The sequence below is a fragment of the Colletotrichum godetiae genome (genome assembly GCF_030913485.1).
Source record: "Colletotrichum godetiae strain CBS 193.32 chromosome Unknown BDP55scaffold_1, whole genome shotgun sequence".
NCBI lineage: Eukaryota > Fungi > Ascomycota > Sordariomycetes > Glomerellales > Glomerellaceae > Colletotrichum > Colletotrichum godetiae.
Genome location: NW_026851249.1, coordinates 2200430 through 2226022, shown reverse-complemented (window position 1 = coordinate 2226022; position 25593 = coordinate 2200430). Strand labels below are relative to the sequence as shown.

Genomic DNA, 25593 nt, shown 5'->3' with positions numbered 1-25593 from the left:
TTCTTCCAAGGAAGTCAATCACCCCTCCCAATGATGAGGAGGTAGTTGCCAGAAACGGATCCTTAGCACAAGGGTGCCCGCAAATTCCGCCAGCCGTTCCCGTCCCCGTCCCCGTCCCCGTCCCCCCTTTCGCAACCTCCTCCCCTCCCCCCCCCACCAGCCCCGGCGATGTTCCCGACCGCCGCGCGCCGGAGCGCGACCACCGCCTTCGCGCCCCGCCTCCGCTTCGACGTCTCCGAATCCATCCCCCGCTCCTACTACCTAGGCCACCACCACGCCGCCCTCCGTGAAATCTCCTCCCGCCTCTCCGACGTAGGCCTCGTCCTCGAGTGCCGCGACTACCGCGTCCCGCTAACCAGCTGGAACCCCGTCCTCGATCGCGCCATCGCAGGCCGCGAGCGCATCGTCGTCTACACCCACCACGACCTCGGCGCCGACAGCCCCGCCTCGGTAGAACACGCCCTCCGCCGCTTCCACAATGGCACCGGCCGTTCCCCCATCGGCGGCACCGGCGGCGGCGGCGGCAACCCTGCCACCACCTCTACAACCAGACAACGCGTCGTCTTCTGGCGCAAAGACGACCCCGCCGCCACGAAACAACTCCTCTCCGAAATTCGCAGCGTCGCCCGCTCCGTCGACAGCCTCACAGGCATGCGCGCCCTCGTCGTCGGCATGCCCAACGTGGGCAAAAGCACCCTCCTCAACAAGCTCCGCGTCCACGGCATGCACAAGAAACAATCCGTCGCAAAAGTCGGCGCCCAGCCAGGCGTGACGCGCAAGCTCTCCTCTCCCGTGCGCATCCTCGATTCCGAGAACAACAGCGCCAACAGCGACAGCAACAACAACAGCATGGGCCTCGGCGAAGGCGTCTTCGTCCTCGACACCCCGGGCGTCTTCATGCCCTTCGTCTCCGAAGCCGAAAACATGGTCAAGCTCGCCCTCGCCGGCTCCGTAAAAGACGATCGCATACCCATGGAGATCCTCGCCGACTACCTCCTCTACCGCCTCAACCTCACCGACCCGAGCGCCTACGCACGATACTCCGAGCCCACGAACGAGGTCAACGAGTTCCTGATGGGCGTCGCCCGCAGGACGGGCAAGCTCAAGAGCGGTGGGGAGACCAACGCCGACAGCGCCGCCGACTGGATCGTCAAGCAGTGGCGGGTCGGCAACCTGGGCAAGTTTGTGCTCGACGACATCACCGACGAGGCATTCAGGGACAAGGAGCTGGCGAGGGAGGGGCAGGGCCCGCTCAGCATGAACCAGGCGCGCAGGAAAGAAAAGGAGGCGAGAAAAGAGCGAGCCTTGAATAAGACGAAAGCAATTTAAGGGCACAAAAAGGAGTAGTAGATTGCCCGTGTGAGAATTATAGAAAGATACCCCACACCCTGTATCAAATACATGTAAAATATAAAGCCCGTCTCGTGGGAGAGCAATTTTGTACACCTTGTCCTTCAAAACATAGAAAACGAGTAGATCAGGTTGGACAATACTCGAGATAAAAACCAAACTCAACTGAACTTGGGTGCATCACTAACAACGTCGCCCGCAATCTTGGAGACTCGCAAGCGTCCGGGTATCCGACAACTCTCCTCGAACCTGACATTATCAACTGACAGTAGAACCGCACAACCAGTGCGTACATGGGCAACAACTCGTGATTGAACTGCCTTCAAGCCTTTTGTTCGAACAACATTTTCAACACCCCAAAACAGACCAAACGCCACGAATCATCAAACCGTATAGAGCCGCCAAATGCCGTCAGGGGCAGACTCTTGATATCGTACTTCGAAACGAAAGCAGCCATTCGGCTTCAAGTGAGCGACAATTCGCTTATATAAAGGGCAGCTACGGCCAATACAGGCCTGCTTACGACGCATATTGATTCTGCCATCGCAGCAGATCTCGCGTGAGGGCATCCATCATCTCTACACAATTCAATGCTTTGAAATCTTTCGACTCGGGCCCATTTCCGTCTGTTGCCGCAGTGCCGATAGGCGAGTTCTTTGCCATTGCGGAGTCGCCGTTGACGCTAATCTTTGGCGCATCTGGCGCAGCCGTTGCGCGAGGACTTTGTTGCTGGGAGCTGTTTTGGCTGCTCCTAGATCCCGGTAGTGCTTCGCCAGCCAATTCCACTTGTGTTTTGGAAATGAAGTCGAGGAACGCCGAAACCCTGCGTTTCATGTCGTTCATTGATACTTTGCTGTGGGCACTGTTTGCCTTTGTCCGGGTGTGCTTGGGATGATCGGAGTGGGAATGTTTGCTGGTACCAGCGCCAGTATGGTCGTCGTGATTGCGGCCGATATCTCTGGACATTGACCTTGCCGGTGTGTCTTCGTTATCGTCGCGGTCTTTCGTGTATTGATTTCGACCCTTGCCTCTCTTCTGGTTGTTACGGCTTGTCTTTTTGTGTGAGCTTCCGACCGGTACTTGATTCGCAGGCGGGGTATCTGGGGTCGGGGCAGAGGACGGGGGCGCCTCAACAGGCACCACAGGCTCAGTGGTCGGTTTGACAGCAGGCCGAGCTGTCGCAAGGGGGACCTCTTCTGACGGATCCGATTCTGCGCCCACGTGAGCTTCAGATTCCTTACCCGGATTTACAGGAGTCGTACCCTCAGCTCTCCTGCGATCTGCACGACCCTTTCGCCGATTGGCTGCTTCCGCCCGCTGGCGGTCGCGCTCTTCTCGGTCCGACTTTTCACGTTGTGTACGTGTACCGCGAGGCTTCTTGGGTTGGCCATTCCGACCGTTATTTTCCTCGTCTGTGTCGTCTTCAATGGCTTCGGTCTTCTCCGGAGGCGGCGACATCGATGGCGAGCTCGTACGCTGTCTCTTCAGGCTTGCCGAATTCCTACAACTGTTAGCGGGGGTAGCTCAGTGAACTGTTCTTTACTCACTCAATGCTATCACTGCGACCTCGCTTCGTTCGTCTTGAGGTAGTCTCCGTGGGTTCCGAAACGGTCTCTTCTTTACTGGCCTCGATGGCCCGTCGCAATTGTTCATCTTCGTCGTATGCGGCATCCCGGCTGTTCATTGTCGACCTCCGCTTTGAGGCCTGGGTAGCAGATGAAGCGCGGCCCCCATTCCTGCCCCCTTCCTTGGGCGACCTGGTGCCATCCTTGACCAAGGATGCGGCCCGGGACGTTGCGCGCGATGGTCGATTGAGAGGCAAGTAGTTCGAGTATCGTTGTCTGTGGGAGTAGAAAGGTTAGCATTGTCAGAGCACTAGAGACGTCGTCGATTGGGTCTCGCCGTATCCAGATTTGTGTTCTCCAATGACCTTGCCGCCGACCGACGATTGCCAGTCAATGGCGAGCTTGTGGACGACAAGACCCCGGAAGCTTCTGGACGGAACTGTGGATTGCCTACCCGTTGGCTGCTGCGTGAATTTTGTGTAAATCTTTGCGACACTTCTCGCAAAAGTACTCATCGGGAGAACTCTCCTCGGTGAAAATGCCGACGCAGGCACCATGTTGCCAGACTTTGCAGACGTCGCACTGGACGAAGAGACCAGAGACCTCATCGGACAGCTCGATGCTAGCGAAGAAGTCCGCCTCGGGATTGTGCTTTCCGTGCTTGGAGTCCTCCTCGAAGGGCGGAGGTCCCGGGTATTCGTCGAAACCACATACACAACGTACGGACTCGTCGTCCTCTTGGACGTCGTCACTGCCGGTGGCCATATCGTAGGGGTCGACACGAGGCTTGTCGCGAGCGTCTTCTTGGGCGCGGGTTCGCCGCCGCGAGGGGAGGGCGTCCTCAAGGTCTTCGGGTGGCTCCGAGGAGAGCGAGGCGCTCGGGGTGGACTTGGCGGAAGAGGTCTTGTTGAGGGATCTGGTCGTTCGCTCGCCGCGACTCGAAAGACTCGATGTGGTCGAGGATTGCTGTGACTGAGAGACTGTGTTGCCTCGGGCTCGTGAAGAACGTCGAGGGGAGGGTGGTGCCATTGAGGTAGCGTAGGGGGACGGCGGAGAGAGGAGGAGGACGAGGAAGAGTTCGGAAGAGCGAGGAGGAGGGGAGGAAGAGTCGGCGGCGGCGGCGTGTGAGTGACGCAGTACAGGATGTCGTAGTCGCAAGGGTGAAGCCAGAAGGCAGAGAGTAGAATTGGGATGTCGGGGCGAGGGGAAAGGTTGGTAAGGTAAGGTAACGAGAGTGTGGGCAGAGAGCAGGTCGGGTGGGTTGTTGTGGTTGTAGTGGGAGGGCAGTCGTGCGAGCGAGAGAGTAGCAGGAAATGGATGGGCGCGACTCGCAGTTCTGGCTAGTGAGAAGGGAGGACTCGGGTACTCCAGCAAGACTTTTGAGGGAATCGAACAGTTCGCATATCTGACAATCGAGTATAAGGTAGATTCATGTCGTGACGGGTCGGTAATGTGTAGAAGAGGAGAGAGAGGAGCCGGCGTGGGGAGGTGGAAAAGGTCAGAGAAAGAGTGCGCCGTGGGTAGAATGGTTCTCTGCTCTGGGTGAAGGAAACCGACAGGCGACGGATGGGACTGGAGTGGACTGGAGCAGCAGCACCGCACTTCTTTCGGGCTTGTAGAGTGTGGTGCGGCGCCTCTTTGGCTCTGGCGTGCAGGAGCTGCCGCTGCCCACTGCCCTCCGAGCAACGCACCCAGGGAAAAGAGCAGGGCAGCTTTGCGGGGCTGGCGGCCAGGTGGTGCCAGCGGGCTACGGTCTACACCAATGGCTACACAGGTGATTGTGCTGCATAAGTCGCTGCACAAAAGGAGAAAAAGGAAGGGATCCCGGAGCGGAGGTGGGATGGGAATTGGGTTGTGCGTCTTGTGCTGTGCGGCCATCGGAAAAACCAAGACGATGACAGGCTGTGTACTAGCGACTTTGGACGGCACTGTGCTTCTCCCACAAATTGCCCCCAAAAAAGGCAGAAAATCGGAGTACCTAAGACTAGTCAATCAAGGACCATCAGCCATTCTCTTCCGAGCCCGCCGCCTTCATTGCATCTCTCGAGCACACGCTGCACAGGTCTCCCCCGCCCAAAGCTACAGTCCATGACTTTCCCCTGCCAACGGTGCTCGTCTAATCTCGAAGCCCAATTTACCACCCGCTTTCTCGCTGTCTCTCCAATATCTGCATCCTGCGGCGAGTCACTTTTATGCACAGCACACAGTGTGTACATCTCTTCTCTTTCCACTTCCCATCTCAATCTAACCCTTCCGTGCTCCCTCGCTCCCTCGTCACTTTTGCCTGTCCGCCTTGAGCTTTGGGATCTGGAGCCATAAGGTAATTACCCCCTCCAAAGGCCCCAACCTCCCACCCCAGGCAGTCCATCCGCAGCGGAGCCCTGGCTTGCTTATCTAATGCGTTTCGAACGGCCCTCGTTGACCTACGTCTCCTAATCACACACCAGACATTATCAAATGCTGTCATTAGCAATCAAAGCTGGGGAATTCGATACCAACCTTGACTTTCCCACACACTCCGTTCAGAGCCCGACTAAACTTGCTGTCGCCTTTGCGTTTTACCTGAACGACGTCTTGCGCTTGACTGCATACTCTGCTTCTTTTTAGCTCCTGCGTGCCCATAGTCGAACACGGAGCAAACCCGGCCGAATTCTGGTGGACCGAGTTGGTATGCCCGCTCCCCTCTTCTGGCGAACAAGTAGAGGTCCGCTCGTACCTCACCTGAGCTTCGTTGCGCTGCGCTCCCTTGATTTGTTCAAGGGTAAGAGGAAATTATCGATCGGACCTGGTTGAACGTGCATCATGTGTTTGTCTGGCTTGTCGTTGGGCCAGCTATCTATTGCGGACATATGCTGATGGTTGGGCAAACTCAGGAATCAAGGGTTACAAGCTCCTCCCGCATTTAATACGGATCCATACCCCCCCCTTCCTTGCGAACCTCCCAACCCACCGAACAAGAGCCTTTTTTGCTCCAGCAACACCAACACGATCCCCCGTCGCACTGCTAGCAGCCTCAAGCTTCGTAACGTGAATCGCCCTGTCCGCGTTGGCCTGCCTTGCATGGCTTGTAGCATGAGGTGTTATGGGTATGCGTCGCTCTTCTCCAAGTTCAACTCCCGCCACCACCCTGCCATATCCACCTTCTCGACCACTGCTTTCGAAGGATGCTGCCACTATAGTCCTTCGCCGAATGTCAGGTGCTGCTGAGTCGGCGCTCGTGACTTTGGAGCTGGCTGTGGCGGCCGACTGCACAGGTCATGCGCCTTTGAAACTCACCGGCCTGAGGCTTTACTATTCGACCGAGAAGCTTGCTAACCTCGATGGTTCTTATGCGGAAGCAGGTCATAATCGAACAATGTCTCCCGAAAGCGTCTCCTCTCTATTCCCCCAGAGGCCGATTCGTCCCTTGCCGAAGCGTCGCTTGAGGGAACGCCTCTCTCCTGAGGTGGCGGACTCCATCGAGTACCCCCCCGCGAACCACAACAGTAGCCCTCTGTTCTACTACCCAAATATCGTGCGAGATGAGATGCTCTTGAGGACAGGAGGCTTGAAAGGTGCGAGTCGAGGCAGTGGAGGGCATGGGGGAGCACCTCGAGGGACACCGGCGATTGGAGAGAGTGACGAGGAGGAATTGGCGCTGAGCAGCAGCAAAGTTGTTCGGCGCTCGCATCCAGAGATCCTTAACCGCGTCTCAACGAAGCCTCCGAAACCGGAACACTCCAAGCACCCCAGCCCTCAGCCACCTCCCTCGACAACATCCTCAGCAGATGGGTACGAATCGTTCGAGAACACCAACAACAAGAAGAAGAGGAAGATTCCGACTGCCGGAGACTCGTCGCTATCTGGTGTACATTCCCTGGGTGACATCAATTCTATAGGTGTATCAACAGTGATGTCTCCGTCAAACGACCACGGTGACCTCGGCGGGTCAATATCGCCCCCATACTACGGGGCTGGAAGCTTTGTTGGAAACAACCAAGGTATCTCAGGACCGGGAAGAGGCAGATTCGGAAGATCAAGAAATGGCAGAAGTCCTCTCAGAGCTTTATCCGACGCAACAAACAACTGGGTGGGTAGGGGAGCGAAGATCCGGCCTCCTCAATTGGCCACGCCAAGTAAGTTCCCCTTGTGTCTAGGACAAAATCAGATGGGAGAGGCAGTAGAAGCCGAATGGGATGCTGCAGTGCTTGATGACAGTGGCGATTGCTGTTGGATGGAAAGGAAGGCAGCAGGTGCACCTCACAGCAGGTTGCTCTTGCACCCTTTGATTCCAAACGCAGGCATCCACGCCATTAGCTACAAACAGTGGCTCCTTTGCTTCCTCACCTCAGCTTATTCTACAGCAATCACAGCATCCTCCATTTTCGCGTATTTGTCACAGTTAGCTTCTTTCTTAGAATGTGCCGCTAATTCCTATACTTACAGACGAAAATCCCGGCATCATTTCCAGTGCCATCGCTAATGCAGAAAAGGCTCCTTCGGCTCCCGGCCAGGAAAACGTGAGCCTTCTTCATCGGCAATCCTCCAGCGTCAAATCTAGCCCTACTGCCACTCAATTCACTTTCACTTGCGATTCCCCAGTTCCAAAGCCTCACTGGCCTGGAACTGATCCTGCGATATCTCATCCCGGATACCCCAGACAAGCCAGACACGCCTCGATGGCGACACAGACTACGCCAGACGCCGCCGGCACGGATACTGGCTCAGGCGATTCTGTGCCTGCTGGCAAAAAAGCTCCCCGGCCCATGTCGAAGAAGAAGCGCCGTCAGCTTGCCGAGAAGGAACTGCGTAACGCAGCCAAGTCACGTCGTCAGGAAGCCGAGGAGAAATACTACAAAAATCCACCCAAGCTTGAAGATATGTGGATTTGCGAATTTTGCGAGTATGAGAGAATCTTTGGCTCGCCTCCTTACGCCTTGATTCGGCAATACGAGATCAAGGACAAGAAAGCCCGCGAAAAGGACGAAGAGCGCAAGCGGCTTTTGGAGAAGGCCAAAACCAAGGGCAGGAAGGCCAGGAAGCAAGCCAAGTCGCCTGCCAAGACGGCATCATCTCAGAACCACGCCGAGAGCCAAGGCACTCATGCTTCTGTGGGCCCTGACGAGAGCAACTCGACTCCTGGCGATGACTATCTCGACGACTATCCGAACGGCAACTATCACAACGACGAAGATTTTGAAGATACATACTCTCAAGACGATCCGCCCATGTTGCTCAGCGACGATCCAGATCAAGAGTGTACTTGCCCACATACAACCTGCAGCGATTGCGGCGGAGACCAGAATGAGGTGGATGATCCTGGTGAGGCAGTTGACTGAGGAGGTCCACTCGCAGGCTCCCTGGGGTGCACAGCACTGTGATTTTGGGTACCACCTATGGTCACCTTCGCTTGCCCATACTTCAATATACCCGTTATCGCATCGATCCGACAACAAATCGTTGGCCTCACAGGTCTCAGCGTTGGAGGCCGAGCATTGCCTGGATGGCAGGTGAGGGAAACACCAAGACACTTGGACATTGTTTGATGATCTTGGACGTATCTTGACCCACCAAGTTGGGTTTGGATAAAGGCCCTTTTCAACTACGGATTGGAACACGACCTCGTCATCAACAGGATTCTATCATCAGCCAGCAACATTGTCGGCAATGGAAGTTGGCAACAACCGAAAAAAAAAACAAAAAAAAAAAAACAAGGCAATACTCGGCTCAGAGAGTTTGAGTTCTATGCTATGATGATGGAATGCACTACGCGTTGCCCATGTGTTCGAAGTGAACACGAAGCAATGAATCAAGCTCTGTCCTTAGGGAAAGCTTTAGAGGCAGGCTTGGAATTATAATCAAGGGGCAGGGATGGATATCGGTTCAGCCAGGTCTAGACTTTTGAGGCTCGAGAGAGGGAGAAGACAGGTTGTCGAGTGTCTTGTAGAGGTTACCTGTCAAAGATGGATACACGCAGGCCTTATCCCCAGACTACAACAAGTCGTCCTAAGCAGAATTGACCATCCTTACCCGATGTTGCTACTATTGTATGTGATTTTCTCTACTCCGTACAGAATGCTGGTCAAAGGTATCATTGATAGACCTCCACTACCTTAATTGTAAGGTTCCTGGTAAAGACCCGTAGCTAGATGCACCTACCAAGTATGACGTCACGGACTGCTGTACTGACTAAGGTGGCATGCAGCGGTAGGTCTAGCCTCCTCCATCGCGACCCTACGAAGCTAACGACTCAATTACAGAATATTGCCTTATTAAGCGGGCTCCTTCAGACTATGTTCCCGTCATTATTCGGAGTTTTCCAATTCCTGCTAGTCCGCCTCACTCATACCGCCTGAACAACAGCTTGCTGTATAATTTTCCTCACGAGCCACGGAGAGTCAGTTAGTGAGATGGGGGATTTTGAAGGAGGGACATACTGTGTTGTAGAATGATCGCCCCATCCTTTGGCTCCGACATATTTAGAAGTGAGATAGGAATTAGAACAGAGATGACTTGGCCTACCGGCGGAGGTCGCAGCGTAAAGACCGGATTCGGCGCTACCGAAGGCTCTGACCGCGCTATCCGCTCGGGAATGTTTGGGCTTCAGGGGGACTTGTGATGTTTGGGAGACAGCTATCAAGGAAAATTGGGGAGATTTCCGTTTCTTCCGATTTACTGTGTGTTGTTGTGTGGCAGATCATTGCGGCTTGGGGGAGCATGCATGGACCTTGGAGGTTGATGATGTGTTTTGGGGGGTTGATGGTGGGTGTTATTGGGGTCGTCGGAGGGGCACTCACTCCGGAGAGTCACTCCGGATCGCAATGGTGCCAGCGAGTATGTTCTCTTCCATATCTCGAGTGTGAATACCAAGTTAATCTATCGCAAAGCCGCAATCTATGCGGCCCGTCCAAGAAAAAGAGAGAGCATAACAGACAGATCTGAGATCAAGCTTCTCACCATCCGCTAGAGCCGTTCCGCGCAAGCCGTCGGCGGGTTGCGCCGGAGAGCTTCCAAATCATAATACCTACGGAGCAGAGAGAGGGGAGACAGACAGAGAATTGGAAAGCTTCGCTGTCAGTCGGGCCAGGCCTGAAACAACCCTGTCCCATCCACCCACCGCAGCAAGCCCCAGGTGCCAGGGCCCCAGGCCAAAAGGTTCTGCGAGACGTCGATCAACTGCTCCACATGAGGTTCGGCACTCTGGAACTTTGACGTATCCGTCGGTGGGTTGTACTCACGTCGGGTGCTTTGTACACCCACAGGCGGTAGTGGTGGTGGTGGCACTTTCCTGCCGTTGGCTGAGCCGCCTCGCATGCGAACCATGCCTTATGAGAGAGAAGGGCTTTGGGGAGCGAAAGAAGAGAAGACCGGCTCCTCGGTTGGCTGCCGTGGCTGCTTCACCAAGGTCCTAAACAGCCGAGACTCGATTAGTTCATTCAGTAGGATCTGTCCATTCAAAGACATGAGACCTCTGGATTTCCCAGACACGACGGATGGATCATCGGGGGGTAGAGTGTAGACAAGGGGGGGGGGGACAATGGAAACGGGAGGATGTTGCGGATTGATGCGTGTTCCTTGAGCCATTGCTACACTATGCGATGTCTGGCGCGATGTCTCTGTACGTATAGGATACAGGTGTCAATACCGTCTCGACTATGTCTGTGTGTGGTGTTGTGTCTTGATGACGACGGCATTGTCAACCAACCCCCAAGCAGCATCTTGGGCCGAAGTTTTCTTCCTTTGGTCTTGTCTTTTCTCGGATAGGAGTGGACCAATGCCTGTGAGACACAGGGTGCCAGGTCATCGAAGCTGTCACAAAAACCTCGCAGTAGATCACCTCACAGATCAGGTAGCCAGCACCAGCGAGCAAGGGAAGTTGCCAGCAAGTTACCCAGCCGTAGTAACAAGCAACAAGTTCCCAGCCCAGCTACGTGCTGCAGTTGCATGCTGCCCAGCGCTATGCCAGCTCGACATGGGCATTGGGATTTTTAGCAGCAGGGCCCGTCGGATTGGCACCCTCTTGCTTTGAGACACTGGGCCAGACCCGGCATGGCGTCGTCCCAAAACAGAAAGGCGGCATGGCCGAAACAAGGGTGATTCCAGTAGAAAGAAGAAGCCTCCAGCCAGCAGCGGTAAGGTGCCGCTTTTGCATTGCATTTCGCTGTCAATCTGTGTCCATACTGCGTAAGGTAGTGGATAATGAATGTACTTCTGAATACCTATGTATCCGTAGGTGGACAGGAATGGAATGGGAGGAAAAAAAACGTGAAATGAAAGCAGCGCACAGAGCAGGGGGCCCCTCTCCCCACCCCCCATCGTGGCTGAATTCCGACTCACCTCTTCCGTCATCATCCCATCGCATCCCGTCCCATCCACGTCCCTCCAATCCACCGCTTCTCCCACCCCAGCTCCTCCATTTTCCTTCCTCCCCAGGGATAATATCACCATCTGCAGTCGTCCACCAACACCGACACCACCACCTTGAGCCTCTGTCGCTCGGCCTCCCCAGGACAAACTCCAACTCTCCAAAATCATCCAAGTCGCCCCCTTCCCTCCACACCCTGTGGCCTTTGTTCCTTAGTCTTCACTTTTACTTACTTTTCTTCCTGCGCTTCCGTATTTTCACCTTCACCTTGAATCCCATGCAACTTGCTACGAAATCATCTCAGGCCATGCGCCGTTGATCGATATTCCCGAACCCGAAGCAAACATGTTTGGAGGTTCGAGAAGGCACCGTCAGGCCAATCAGGTATGTCGTCATTATGCCGACTGATGCTTTTTCTGCCTATAGTTTCTCACCGCACCGGCGTGCTGCATGTTTGTTCTTCACCACCAAGGGCACTCTGACTCTCCCATGCGATTTGCGCTGCCTTCGTTCCTCGAGTCTGCGGTTCACAACTGACCCTGTTGCCGTCTAGCCATTGACCGCCGCAACCGCAAATCCTAACGCTGCTACCGCAGCTGCCTCGGCCTTTGCGCGACGCGCATCCAGCTCGTCTCTGTCATCTGCCGCCGCCGCCGCTGCCTTGCGATCGCGACCTACAACACCCATCAATGTCGCCGAAGTACAGACAAAGCGGACACAAAGGCGCAGTCGATCGGTCTCGTCGCAGCGAAGCCAGGACACTCAAAGGGACCTACACCGATCGCCTAGCCAGAGCTCCATGACCGAACGGACCTTCCGCTCACCTTCACCACACCGAACACCGATGGCTGCTGCCCCCGATGCGCCGCCAGTCCCGAATATTCCGGACGACATGCGATCCATCACGAGCCAGAGCTCTTCCCACAAGAGGTCAACGAGCCTACAGATGCAGCCGTTCCGCGTAGCGAGTCAGAGGAAACAAGATGGCGCCGGATCGTGGTTTGGAGCGGCGAACGAGGGCAATTTGGCCAACGTGAGAACGTCGGATGCCCCAATGCGCGTCGCCTCTCCAGAGTCTCGCCCGGGAGCTGTAAGCCCAACTTCTTCTATAAATTTTTCATATCCGAGGGTGCCAGGTGCATCGCCCCCGGCATCACCAACCGTCGAGAGCATGTCAATGACAAGTAGCCAGCGATTTGTCTCACCCCGCCGATCAGAGTCAGCAGCGTCGCGCCACACAACGGCGTCAGATACTCAGTCACTCGTGTATGATCCCAATTCGAGGAGGATGGTTCCTAGAGTGAATTTGTTGGTAAGCGAACAGAAAGTTCAGGATGCTGCTGAGAAGCCCGTCAAGAAGTCAAAACACCAGCAAGGGTTATCTAGAAGTGGTTCACACTTGGCCAAAGGTACGATGGGTAGAGCGCAAGGCACTGCAGTTGAAGAGCTCACGCCTGCGCCTCTCCCTGCACCGGCAACGGCGCCGAAGCAACAACCACAACTTCGAGTTCCTACCGGGGCTCCTGAGCAACAAAGCCAGCCTCAGACTGAGGAGACTGTACCGCCGAAGACTATACCGACACACCACCAGCAACCGTCTCCAGCACCTGTCGTAACCACTAAACAGTTTTCTCAACGTGAACCAGAAACCGCCCACACGCAACCGGCATCCAACCTCGAGGTAGAGCAGCCGGTTGTGCAGGATGTACGTAAGAGTGATGGTGCTACGATTCTGCCGCATTCGGAACCCCGCCAAGGCGCGCCCAGATTAGGAAGGAAACCTTCTATAGTACAGGAGGAATCCGAGGACGACCTCGAGGACTCCGACGAGGGCGAAGCCGCGCAGCCTCCGGTGCGCCACGATATTTCTGATGTTCTTGACGCCGTACCTGTGAGGTCTTCAGCACCCCCGAAGCAACCAACGCTGTCATCCGAAAGCACAGCTGTCGAAGCTCCAGCACAGATGTCGTCTCAAAGGCAACCTAGTCCTCCACAGCTTAAGCAGCATGGCAGTATCAGAAACGGACGTGCGCACTCGAGCAGTCCTGCAAGATCAGCACGCTTTGCATTAGGCGCAGATCAGTTAGCCATCAGGCACGAGCCTCCTCCACGATCCGTCTCGCCTCGAAAGTCCGCCATGAAACATTCAGTTAGCCCATCCCGCGGTGCCTCACCGTCAGATGAGGGCTCTGAAGCATCGGGGCCAAGCCGGTTTGGCAGCGAGGCCACCGCCGTGGAGGCGCCAGTGCCACGCAAAAAGAGTGTACGAGTCAGCTTTGACGATGAGAACACTAAGGTCGTAGGACAATCCGCTGCAAAGCCGGAGCTGGATTCACCTCTTCCCCTTAGTCCTCAAAACACGAAAAGACATTGGTACAACCACCTGGGCCGAAGCCGAAAGAAAGATGCAGTTGCCCTGGATGAAGACGAAGTCATGCAACCACGACCCGCCTTGCCCACATTCGGCAGCGTTCGTGAAAAGATGCCGCGGGACAGTGAGGAGGAGCGGCCACTCGTACGGCCCACTGAATCACCGACGACATCCGGCCCAGATACCCCAGATCGCACACCGGACCGGTCAATCCCACTTGGTCAGTCCAACGATCACAATGTTGGCTCGATTCTCCATCTTCAGGAGCAGACGGCTAGAAACCCTGCAAACATATCGAGATTCAGAGAGCCATTGCCGCCCGTGGTTACGTCGATGGAAGGTAGCGGCTATTATTCTCCCAGCAGCACGAGTTCGGAAGATGAAGACGAGGCAGAAGTTTTCCAGGACTCAGAGGTTATCCAGGAGCCCGCGCCAACCTTGCCTCCTGCGCAAGTCAAGGAGGAAATCATTGCCGATCATCCTGAGTTGGTCGACCAGCCGCAGTATTCGACAGATCCTGCTCACGAGAATAATACTGAACGGCAAGAGGATATCCTCCCTTCTATCTCCGTTATTCAACCGACACCAACTCCCAGGGAGGCAGTTAGCAATCACCCAGCCAGTCTGTCAGGTTCAAGCTACTTTGATGTTCCGGGAGGTTTCCCGAGCGACGACAGCGAGGATAATGTTCCGCACACCCGTGCGGTGCCCACCACAGATGTGACGAAGCATGATCCGCCGACATCGACGACAGTTCCCAACGGCGCCGCCAAATCTTTCGCAATTGCCGTTCCCAAATCCACTCCCACCGATGAATCTGCGTCCGAAGGCGACAGCATCTACAGTGACGCATACGAAGACCTCTCAGATATCGACGGAGACGGTTTCATGTCTCTCGACGCCGTCGTCGCATCGCCCGTTTCCGACAAGGTTTCTCAGAAGCTCTACAAGAAGGCTCTAGCAGATTCTCAAAAGGAGACCGCCCACGACGCTGATGTCTCAGGAACGCACGATGCGCCGGACGTTTCGCAGTTGTCAAATAGCTCGCGGCAACCAGAGGATGAGTGGGAGAAGGCCAAGCTCTACTGGAAAGGATTGACAAGTGACAAGCGGAAACAACTCGAGCAAGAGGCGCTGGAGGAAGCCGGGGCCGAAGGCGACCTCGAAGAGGTTGTCCAGCCTGTGAAGCCCAAGAGGAAGAAATCTGTTCGCAAGAGCGACCCTGTCGAACAACAGCAGGCTTCCACCAACCCAGAACGCATTTACCAAATCCAGCCTGGAACGAGAGCCGCCGATGAAGAGGATGAAGCAGAGCCGCCAGTCGCTATCCGGAAGACTATGCGAGGACGACACGCTCAGGAGGCAGCGCCAGCTAATGGAAGACTCCAGAAGACAATGCGTGGTGCACCTAATCAGTCAGCCGCGGCTACAAACTCCGGCATGCGAAGGTCGATGCGATCGGACAATCAAACTCCTCAAGGCTCTCACCAAGTACAAGCTGCGGCTCCTGGAGGCATGAGAAAGTCTATGAGACAGACTGGCTCGTCTCAACCAGGGGCTATTCCCCAACAAAGGGCGGCCCCCGCAACGTTGACAAGCCAGGATACTCGTTCTAAGCACCTCTCCATGGACAGCACAATGTCAAGCGTTGAAATGGCGAAAGCCATGCAAGCAGCGATGCAGTCGACACCTCGTCGACGAGGATCCGATTCCAGCGAGACCAGCTTTCGACGGTCTCGGCCAAAGCAGGAAGGATTTGGCTTCCGGAAATCGATGCGATCTAACGGGGAGGCCGAGCAGGCGGCGGCTGGTAGGAACTCGCGCTTCAGCCTCCGGTCAATGTCTCCACCCGCCTCGCCGTCTCAGCCACCGATCAGCATGGGCAACCGTACAACTATGCGAGGCACGCTGCGAAGTGATTCAAGTGATGGAAGCACGCGTCGCATGCGCCTACCGTCTTTTGGCAAGTCATCTTCCAAAAAGGTGGCGGGAAACCCGGCGACACCGGGGAAGAGCCGCTTTGGCGATTCGAGCGACGAAGACGATGCTGGGCCCTCTGGATTCCGCAGCCGCTTTGTCGACTCTAGCGACGAAGATGAAAAGACAGCGCCTGCATCCGCACCGCACAACATGCCGAAGAGCATGCGCGCATCAAGCTCCGCTGCGGCGGCTGCAATGAAGGTTCCCCCTCCTCGATACGACGAAAAGGCAGAAGATTCTCCCGACCTGCCTGACAGCAGCGACGAAGAGGCGCCGCCGCTGCCGGTTTTGCAAAAGCCCAAACTGTCTCCGAGAAAGGTCTCTGGCGCTAGCGGCCGCCTGGTGAAGTCTCAAACGGACGGTCATGGCTTGCCGTCCTCGGGGTCTCCTCGTGGAGGGCTTATGGAGTCATCCACGGCTCCTGTCGTCAACACCCGACCAAACCACGAACGCAGAGGCAGCTTCCTCTCTATTCTTCGGCGCAGAAAGGACTCTGATGCCGGGAAGATCTCTCGGCCCGCCGCTGGCGAGAGCGGTGCCAGGATGGACACGAAACTCGAGCGCAGCGCCTCGGAGATCTCGGCTCTCCGTGGCATAAACGGGTCGAAGCTCCAGAAGCTACCCATGGAGAACTGGCCCCTCGTTGAGGAGAACTTTGACGATGAGAAGCGCCCGATGACAGCTGATAACAACAAGCACGTGGACGCGTCCAGGCCGACGTTTATGAAGCGCCGTAGCACCAACCAGGTACTTACCTCAGGGTATCAAGAAGACCAAGAGAGCGTCCAGTTGGATCCCTCGGGCAAGAAGAAGAAGAAGTTTGGCACGCTCAGGCGCATGTTCAAGCTTGATGACTAGTCGTCCGGGGTATGCTGTTCAGTCAGCCTTCCTTACGCTACTTACTCATACTGGCCATCACACCGGCCGTCATTTTCGAATTTTGTGATTTTTCTCTTTTTTGGCATACGACACACACGACCCGCATTACAACGGAGTCGCCCGGCAAACTTACCTTTACTTAATACGGCGCAGTCGTCCACTTCAAGAGGCGTACTGGCTTTCTCACTCATTTACTACATCCAAAACCCACAAGTGGGAGCGGGCGTTTTGAAGGAGGCTTCTGGCATAGACACATGTGCAAAGGAGTCAAACTGGTACTTCCATACCACAACACACGCATGTTACAACACACACACACACTTAAGACAAGGCTTTAAGTTTCTTTACCTTTTTTTGTACGTTTATGAACAGTACCGCTTTACGAGAAGCGACTTCTGTTTCGAGGAACGGGAAAACACGATATGGGATACAGGAGTACCACACGCCAATGAGAGGTCCTCATTGAGCCCTTTGGAGGACAATGGAAGGCGGTGGAGAGAATGGATATATGTACAAGCACCAGGACTTTTTATCTTTTGTTACTTTTCTGTCTGTTATGATACCAAACACTAACTACGGGGTATTGTTCGAATGCAAAGATGTTGATTTCTTATTGAAACCATTTCATCCCATGGTGGTGATGTGTATTCCGTCCGGTTCGCTGTGATGAGGTGTGTGATAACTTCCCTTTCGATCTGATTTCGGTCTGAAGCCGACTTAATCTAGGCGGAATGAAGTAAGATCAACGGCACCTCAGCCGAGTGCAGATGAGAAGTGATGTTGAGGTTGTCCATCTTATTGGAAACTAACAGCCAAGGCTAGTTGACGGTGACGCATCTTCAACATGTACTATTGGGGTTTGTTCAATTCATTAAATAAGTGTCTCGGTGAGTGTGAGGAGAGTTTTAGGCCAGGTTTTACTTGGAATCACCTTCGCTGAGATACGGAAAGATGTCTCCTAGCTTACTAGATGTGATGGTGAATCCCCATGGCACTCGATGTCTAGTCCAAGTTGTTTCTTCCTCCTCTTCCTCCCAGCTACACCCAGCCTAGAACATTTTCAAACGAGCAGAAAGACTCGGAGAAGAAGGTAGGGAACCGTTTTGCAGCAATACCGTCTAGACAGCAGTTGACCATATGGTAAGAAGTCATTGGTCCAAGCTTCCCGCCCTTCCAGTTTCTATGCTCGTTGCGGTCAGTCTGCTGCTTCCTTTCCTCCGAGGTCCAAGCGGATGAAGGACTGAGGGCTGTGCCAGAGCTCACACCCTCCCCTTCCACGATGCCTCGGCCACGGAAGATTGCAACCTCAAAGTCTCGAGCGAGGTACATCGTTCTTTCAATCCTGCAGGTGCCCTCCATCTCCTCAATCATAGAGTGTAGGCTTCAGGGGCCCCTCTCCGCCCCGCCCACTACACTGCTGACACACAGCCTGACAATATCGGGAGGGAACGAGAGCTTCGGGTGGACAGTAAGAGCTTCGGGAGAGAGCCCATCTGTCAAGATCCAGCCTACGAGACAAGCAGAGCAGCAGTTGAGAAGCCGAGGATGCGGAGCAACTTGCTCGGCTCCTCCACCTCCTTCCCCCTTCCCGAAGAGACTTGCCGATCCGGAAATGTACATCAGGTACGTTGCGGACTCCCTCCTGAGAAAGCCGAGCCCAAAGTTCTCAGCCAGAGCAGAGACATCCGCAGCTGTCTGAGACCTTGAACCTCTTCCCCCATCACAAGAAGGCTTGTTCTTGACAGACGCGCTAGAAAACGGTCTGTCATCAACGGCCGATCCGTACGGGGGGGCCCGCGCTGCGAGAGAGAGAGAGGGGGGGAGAGAAAGAGATAGAGAGAACGACGGTCCGCATTGTTGCGCACAATAGCATTGTACCATTTCCCATCCCCCTTAAACCCCCGTCCCCCTGTCAGACGAGTGCTTCGAGAAGAAATCCAAACAACGTCATGGCGGGACAATACCCCAGAGTCCAAGCGGGCCTTGACGACTCATGGCTCAAACCCCCCTCATCGGTGTAGTAGCTTTACAGTCGGTGAGTGGCTTCTGAAGTAGTCATTGGCGTATTGATTCAAACCATCGTCCCACTCAATTCCACGTCGTTGAATGGGAACTCGCCTGACTGTATACTTGACTTGGCTTTTTCATTCCATCGCGTATCATCCGTCGGCCGGGAAAAGGCGGAGAAAAGAGACTATGTGTCCCAACGCTGTGCCTGCATCAGGCGGGCGTGTCGAAATTCGACTTCGTTAGCGTTACGTAGCGCAATGCTACTATTTGACAATGGTGTCAGGAAACTTCGGCTGTTGTCATATTTTACCTCATTCGGTGGTACAAAAGTTCATCTTTGGCTGGGTCAATGTCTTCCCACGAAACGGCCAACATGGGATGGGCTTGCCAGACGAGGAAATGAGGCGACAAAAGAGGTGATCTTCGTCCTCCATCATGATGTCGCGTGGGAGTGAGACGGGAACAGCGTTTCCACTCCCCCGAAAGTAGCAGCGGAGGGCACTTGTGTTCGGACTCTTCATCAAGTGATTAGCCAATGGCTCCATGTATTGTTGTTCTGGGGAGGAGTTGTGGTGTCGCAAGGTCGCGGCACCTGGTCACACGACGTGGTTCTCGGATGCTCCCCCGCATTGAATGAGATCAGAAGACCACGGGGACAAGGGGAAGTTGGGGAACGGAACGGGACCGCGAGGTCGGGAAAAGCAAGCTGCCCGGTCCGATATTGATTCCCCAGACTTTTTGTCTTAGCTACTCGGGCAGCGAGGCGCAATAGGGGCTGCAGAGCGCTTACAACAAGAGTCCTTTTGCATATGTAGTCTGGTGATGGAACATTCGCAGAGAGGCCTAAAATGCGGGTAAATGGAGCTCGCTGCAAAATTTTCTTTTGCACTTTTCTTTCCTTTGTCACCCACACACCTTCGATCCTTCGCAAAGATGGAGCTTGCGCCGGGAGCCGCCCCAGAGTCCCGCCAGCTGTCAGACATATCGACTCATGGCTAATGACCAGGTAGCGAGCGGTGAGAACACCGAGGACTTATCGGTGAACGGTTCGCCTCGGACGTCGAAGAACCATGACTGATACCCTGGGGTTTGGTGCACATTGTCTCGGCCAGCGCGAGGTTTGGACCAGTGGGAGATGCGCCGGCTCGCACGAGACCGAAATGATGGATTGCCGTGGCACCAGACAGCTCCATGGCAACTTTTGCTAGGGATAATCGTCCCTTGTCACTGCCATGGCAGACTGGGATACAGGGTATAGAAAGCCAAGTAAGGCACACCAAATCGAGACGGCGGCCGGAAATCGTCCCAACAAGATGGCCTGCGGGCTTGCTTCGGGATGGAAGGTTGACCGGAAGACGCAGTTGAGACAGCAAATCCAGGGCAGTGCTACGGGTACATAGCCCCCAAGTCACCGACACGAGCATGTCCAGCTCTGACCTAGACTGAGGTAGGCATCGTCTTTCTTTCTGTGTGCTGTCTCAAGCCGTGAGAAGCCGCGATCAGGGAAGAAATAGGAGCTCATGTGATATCCGCACGAATGGCTATTGGACTCGGCCGGTTCCTATCTGTCAATTCAGAATCAGAGAACAGGCAATCAACAGGTACAATTAAGCTGGGCCAGGGCTGGGGCTTGGGTGTGGCAGGTGGATGGTTGCCGGCTCCCAACCCCCAGGGGCGAACACCACCAGAGACGGACCAACTCACCAAGCCAAGGCACACACCAATTTGTTCTAGAACGCCATTTTCTGGGGACGTGGGGGCCGCATCCTTGCTGGGGTTATTTTCGCGGTTTAATCCCGGTGCGATGCGCTATTGCCCTATTCCTTGGGAGTGTCTGTAGACCGTAGGTGTAAGAGAGCTCCATACACAGTAAAGTGACTGCTGCAGGTCTACTCTGTTCGTCACTCAACGTGATGGATTATGGTGGCGAGCTGTGCCCGATGAGCGGTGCCTAGCAGTGAGGGGGAGGTCGATCAGATGGCGCCTCGTGAATATCATCTGCCAGTCGCCGAAAACGTGGTTATTGAAGACCGTGTCTGGTACTGTCCATCGTTGCAATGCCGTCCCGACTCCCGATGGCTCCTGTACGGGTATGGTGGCCAAGTTGCGCCGTCAGTGCTCACCGGGGAGCCTCGGTGTATTCGTTGCAAGCAGCTTAACGGAATTAAAACAGGCGCAGGTCGCAAGTTGCGGGTCGTAGCCGGGACGGTGCAGATAATCGCAGTCTCATCACAGGCGGTTGTGCGGCGAAAACATGGGTGGACCCGAGGACGATGAGATGTGAGATATCGTGGATGGCAGATGGAGAAGTTGATGGAGAACCAGATTTCACGGTCTAGAGCCTGATGGACCGAGGTACGTGTCCGATCTCTGATGTTGATGTGTCGACTTTTTGTTTAAGCTCTCGAATGCGCATGAAGTGTGGGCAAGAGGAGAGAGAGAAAGAGAGAAAGAGAAAAGCACATGCAGAAACGGGAGGTGTTGGTGGTTGTGGTGGTCGCTGTTTCGGGGAGGTACTTTTGGCAGAGGTTATCTCACACAGCATTGTCGGCAGAATTCGACATAGGCTCAAGTATCTAAAGTACCATCTCTACTCCGTACGGGCTACCTTGATTGCGGAACGGAACTAACGTCAGGTAACCTCCATCCACAACGGTGAGGCCGCGAACTAAGGTAGGAAGGCGGACGGACAGACAGATAGAGAAGCAACGCAATAACAGCCAGCAGGAGTATCGGCCCAAGTCACACCTGAATGGTGCGTAAGGAGCCTCGTGTAGCTTATCTTTTCCCTCCCTGCGCTTTATCAGTGCACCTGGTGTACCTTCCCGGTGGCTGTCTCTCACCAAAGATGCGTGGGTGCTAAGATCAAGGTACGTGGGACTGTAGTGGACTGGAATGCGCCGTTTGTTCCCGTTTTCCCGTTTTCTCCCTTGCCGTGCCCCCCTCCCAGCAGTTTAATCGGGTTCTACGAGGACCTAGAGCATCGTCCGTACGGATACAGTATGTGGTATCCGTACCCATTCACAACACCTTTTCCCGAACGGATTTTCCAGAGGAGAAGTATGGAACAAGGGGGGAGAGGGAATAGCAATCAACCATCGAGTCCACTCGGGAAATCACACCAAAATCCCAGCGTACAGGTAATGACCCGCTGCCTGTCGTCTCGCTAATAGACACCAGTGAGTCCTATCGCAGTGTCTCGGCCCCTTTACAGACTACCCTCCCTACTCCCTACAATGGCTGTTGATATGAAGTCTATGTTAAGGTACGAATATTCGTACTTCGAGTCTTTGGTCAACAACAGGGACTCGACACGAAAAAGGCCACAGTCTGTGCCATATAGGCCCAGGGCCCAGGCCATGCATGCAGTTCATATTTCATCCGAGAGAGAGCACCATGTAGTAAGGAAATAATGGCAGGGAGTCTGAAGTGCATCCATCCGTTCATCCCCAAGGTTATTTTGAGTTGCGTGGTTGTGCCGAGGCAGTCGAGCACTTCCTTCTGCTCAATGTTCATTCTTCAATATTCAAAGCAAGTGTCCGGACTCGGCGTTTCCTTGCCCTACCTCTGCGACTACTTCCATTTGAAAGTGAGTAAGGTAGTCCGTACTGTGTATGCGGAAATAATCCTTCACTTGCCATACGCAGCGTTCCTGTTCCTGTTCCTGTTTCCCCCCCGTCTGTCCCGACCCATGTTCAAGTACCCAACTCCAAGTCTCCAACTTCCCTTTCTCCTGGGGACCGGAAGTGAAGTGCCTGTTGCTGTGGCCCACTAAAGCTTAGACTTCAATGTCTTCTGCTGGCTCCACGAGGGTTTAATGGACGCCATAGATCACACAATGGACAATGAGCTTTCTGCCTTGCCCGACTCTGCGACTGGCAGAAGCAGGGACGTGTCTGGGATATGAGGCATCTGACTGAACCATGAACCATACAATACGGATACCTCACCTTGCTCCCAGCCTCTGAACCTTACACACCAAGTAGAAATGCGTATGGAGCAGTAGAGGATAGCTGGTCACTCCTCCTTGCTCTTAGTCCTTCCATCCCCGCCGGTGCCAGACAGGAACCAGTCGGGACGGAGCCATCGCAAGCACCAGCGCCGGCCCAAGCAGAGTCGGACGGAGACTTGTAGGGGGACGGGAACCACACTCTCACAGCCCTGAACGCCTGATGTGCTTGACTAGTGCAAAGGGCGGGCTCCCAGACTTTTCTTCCAGCCAGGGCACCTCACCTCACCCACCTCACGCGTCCATTCCTACGGTCTACCTACCCGTACACTGGTACCACGAAATATTCTAGCCCAGGCCAGGTACATTGGATAACACCATCCTCCTGTACTGGCCCCTGACCGCACACACACACACTGGACAGGCACTGCGACTGTGAATGTGGTCCAAGTCAGGCCAGGTACTTCAAGCTTAAGCCTCTCAAGTTCTCCTTCCAGGGCCCATTTCTTCCCATTCCGTCTCCGTCTTTTTGACTCTCTTCCCTGGCAAGCCCCTTCTCTCCCCTTTTCCGCCTATCTTCTGTTCTCAGGGTAATGTAAGGCGCGGCACCGTAATTCCAGTCATCCAGGGTACATTTACCATGCCTTAACCTCCGACTGGCCCTTCCCAACTTTGGAAGTCCCATCTGAGTCGGAAGCATTCCAATTTTTTTTCTCGCGCGTGCTCCATCCACGCCATCTCCCCTCATCCTCCTCCGCCTTTCGTCCTCTCTCTCGACTGGTGCCAATTCTCTCTCACACTCAGCATCAACAACAAAACAAGACATATTACGCCTTGACGCTCTTCACAGTCTCCGTAGGATAGACTCATAGTTGCTCTGCTCCGACCTACCAGCCCATTGGATCGCTCCGCGGACGCCAATTCGATAGCTGTGGTTCCCTCTCTCTGTCGACCTAGCTTCCTGGCAAACTTATCCTCCAACTCAGCCTACGTTACCATCCGCGGCTTGCATTTTCTATTGCCGGGCCCTTGACCCTACTTCACTTCACCTTGCCCGCTCTCACTCGGACTTGGAGACTCAAAGGCACCGTACCTCAACTCCCCGTATCTTGCCGATCGTCTCATCTCATCTCGTCATCGTCATCCAACGGCTGCTTGGGTTCGTATTTCTTTCCGCCGGCATCCCTTCCGGAGCCATACACGCGTTCCGACTCCTCTCGTTGTCGTTGACAAACGGACGGGCCACTGCCCGTATCACAACTAGTCCGCCATACCGTACCGCCCTCTCTTAACTCTGTTTCTCTTATGCCCTCTCACTCTCCACAACCCGACGACAAATCGAATCCGACCAAAACCCGCAATCCATGAAAACGGTCGTTTAGGGTCAGCCAACCCACAGCAACCTGGGGTTAACCGCTTCGTTCTTCACTCTCTCCAAGTCTTGATACACTTCTCATCACCGCCTTTCTCAACAAATCATCCGTCTGCCACACGCACGCAGACTACCGCAAACCGAGTAGCCAACCCAAGTTGCAGGTTGCCTCTCACTTGCAGCCATCTGCATCTTGTTTGCGTTCTTACACACTGGCCATCAAGCAAACCACATCCCAACCACGTCCGACTGAACCGTAGAGCAACGACCATGACCACCTCTCCTCGCTTCAGGTAAACTCACATCGTACCTAGCAAGATTGCCCTACACGGCGGGGCTATCTTTGCCTATCGTCAGTACCTCTGCGCACTCTCAACTTCTGTCATTTTCATCTCCAGCCGTCTTTGCCGTAGACCGTCTGGTCTCGGTAGAGAACACATTCGCTTCAAATGGATTTACCAAAGGGACTCGTCAAAGACGACAGGCGTATATATGAAGATGTTGCGGCCCTCACGCAGCCTCTTCCGCCGGATTTTATCATAAGAATGTGGCGTCGTAAGTAAACAGCCGCTCGCAGTGGCCTTTCACATGAAAATCTAACGTCACGTCATAGTCTACACCACAACAAACCTCAAGCTTGTTGATCCAACCGCACGTCGCTTAGAAAATTTGTGGTGGCATGTCATGGGCAGCGATAGAAGTCAATTGAAAGCTGCAACCGTGGCTAAGTTATGGGAGCACATCTCTTATGGCCCAACCTTTGTGCCTCTCAGAGGCTCACCAAACCGCTGGGAGGGACCTTCGGTATTTTAATGCCTCTCTCGACATGACTTGGCGCTGATTTTGCTGACTCTCTGCACAGACGCCTCGTTTTAACAGCCAGCACGAATCTGATCCGGTCCTCAGCGCTCAGCAGATGAATCAAGACATTAAGATGATCTCTGAACAATCGGCTCTGAAGGAGTTGTCTGCTTCGTCATCTCGACCCCCACCACCACACCCGATTCTCAAGAAACATAGAGGTGACTCGAAGTCGGGCCCTCGTCCGACAGCCCGGTTTGTGTCGCCTCACGAGTCTGCTGATGAAGACTACCAAACTAGTGATGAGACGTCGTCGGGAAGCACAGGCACCAGTGGCCTGGAGATGCGCACTTCATCGGCAGTGTCCCCAGCGAAATCGAGTAAGAAGAAACCCTCGACACCGACGAAGCGATTTGTTGCATCAGCGGCGAGCAAGAGAAGGCCAGTTCTACCAAGGAGAATGAGCTCGCAGTCGTCTACGAACTCCGACGTTGGAGTCAAGGAGACTGGTTCTGCCAACGGAGGGAAACACGTGGGAACGTACAACGTGATGCATCCTCATGCTGAAGAAAGTGCTATTATGAGCGTATCCGGGTCCGAAGGATTCGAGTTGCCGCCTCCTAGCGCCAAAGCCCTTGGAAAACGACCAGTCGAACGACCTATTTCAGAGTCTCCGAGATCGGTGGGTATTTCCCGACCCGCTGAAGAACGGCGGAAACCGGTTCTCGTACAAACAGCAAATCGGGCGCCAGCACCAGCGCCCTTGAGCAAATCGATCACCGATCAGACGAGTCGCGAAGTTGGCACAGTCAAAGCTGGCGGCCCCAGGACGCCTACGTATATACCAGCTGCATCACCCGCGCTCTCATCACCGAGAATTGGATCATTCTCTTCGGCACGTTCCGGCTTCTCGGCGCCGCGTATGGAACGGGTACCGTCGAATTCCGAGTCCTATCGACCGAGGGAGGCTAG

General features: G+C 54.7%; 7 protein-coding genes across 7 annotated transcripts; 5 read left to right on the top strand and 2 right to left on the bottom strand.

The window, feature by feature from the left end:
• Positions 1-168: 168 nt before the first annotated feature.
• BDP55DRAFT_538829 (P-loop containing nucleoside triphosphate hydrolase protein) lies at positions 169-1329 on the top strand (the record flags this gene model as incomplete). The annotated part of the gene is made up of 1 exon (XM_060567981.1): positions 169-1329. The coding sequence occupies one exon, from the start codon at positions 169-171 to the stop codon at positions 1327-1329; it is 1161 nt and encodes a 386-aa protein (XP_060437211.1).
• Positions 1330-1869: 540 nt separating this feature from the next.
• Positions 1870-3944, bottom strand: BDP55DRAFT_539286 (PHD-finger domain-containing protein; the record flags this gene model as incomplete). Its single annotated transcript, XM_060568018.1, has 3 exons — positions 1870-2851; positions 2898-3191; positions 3370-3944. 3 exons carry the CDS (start codon positions 3942-3944, stop codon positions 1870-1872), a joined length of 1851 nt encoding a protein of 616 aa, XP_060437210.1.
• Positions 3945-6270: 2326 nt separating this feature from the next.
• On the top strand, positions 6271-8233 carry BDP55DRAFT_689252 (uncharacterized protein; the record flags this gene model as incomplete). Its single annotated transcript, XM_060576718.1, has 2 exons — positions 6271-7030; positions 7341-8233. 2 exons carry the CDS (start codon positions 6271-6273, stop codon positions 8231-8233), a joined length of 1653 nt encoding a protein of 550 aa, XP_060437209.1.
• Positions 8234-9262: 1029 nt separating this feature from the next.
• On the top strand, positions 9263-9902 carry BDP55DRAFT_21668 (uncharacterized protein). The gene has a single exon (XM_060566042.1). The coding sequence runs from the start codon at positions 9513-9515 to the stop codon at positions 9834-9836; it is 324 nt and encodes a 107-aa protein (XP_060437208.1). The 5' UTR covers positions 9263-9512; the 3' UTR covers positions 9837-9902.
• Positions 9903-11181: 1279 nt separating this feature from the next.
• Positions 11182-16489, top strand: BDP55DRAFT_21589 (uncharacterized protein). The gene is made up of 3 exons (XM_060566033.1): positions 11182-11643; positions 11813-12349; positions 12452-16489. The coding sequence occupies exons 1-3, from the start codon at positions 11605-11607 to the stop codon at positions 16466-16468; spliced, it is 4593 nt and encodes a 1530-aa protein (XP_060437207.1). The 5' UTR covers positions 11182-11604; the 3' UTR covers positions 16469-16489.
• Positions 16490-19412: 2923 nt separating this feature from the next.
• Positions 19413-20269, bottom strand: BDP55DRAFT_21620 (uncharacterized protein). Its single transcript, XM_060566037.1, has 2 exons — positions 20204-20269; positions 19413-20064 (listed from the first exon to the last, which is right to left on the bottom strand). The coding sequence occupies exon 2, from the start codon at positions 19921-19923 to the stop codon at positions 19495-19497; it is 429 nt and encodes a 142-aa protein (XP_060437206.1). The 5' UTR covers positions 19924-20064; positions 20204-20269; the 3' UTR covers positions 19413-19494.
• A 4000-nt stretch (positions 20270-24269) lies between these two features.
• BDP55DRAFT_538306 (uncharacterized protein) lies at positions 24270-25593 on the top strand (the record flags this gene model as incomplete). The annotated part of the gene is made up of 4 exons (XM_060567931.1): positions 24270-24375; positions 24434-24624; positions 24683-25290; positions 25374-25593. The coding sequence occupies 4 exons, from the start codon at positions 24270-24272 to the stop codon at positions 25591-25593; spliced, it is 1125 nt and encodes a 374-aa protein (XP_060437205.1).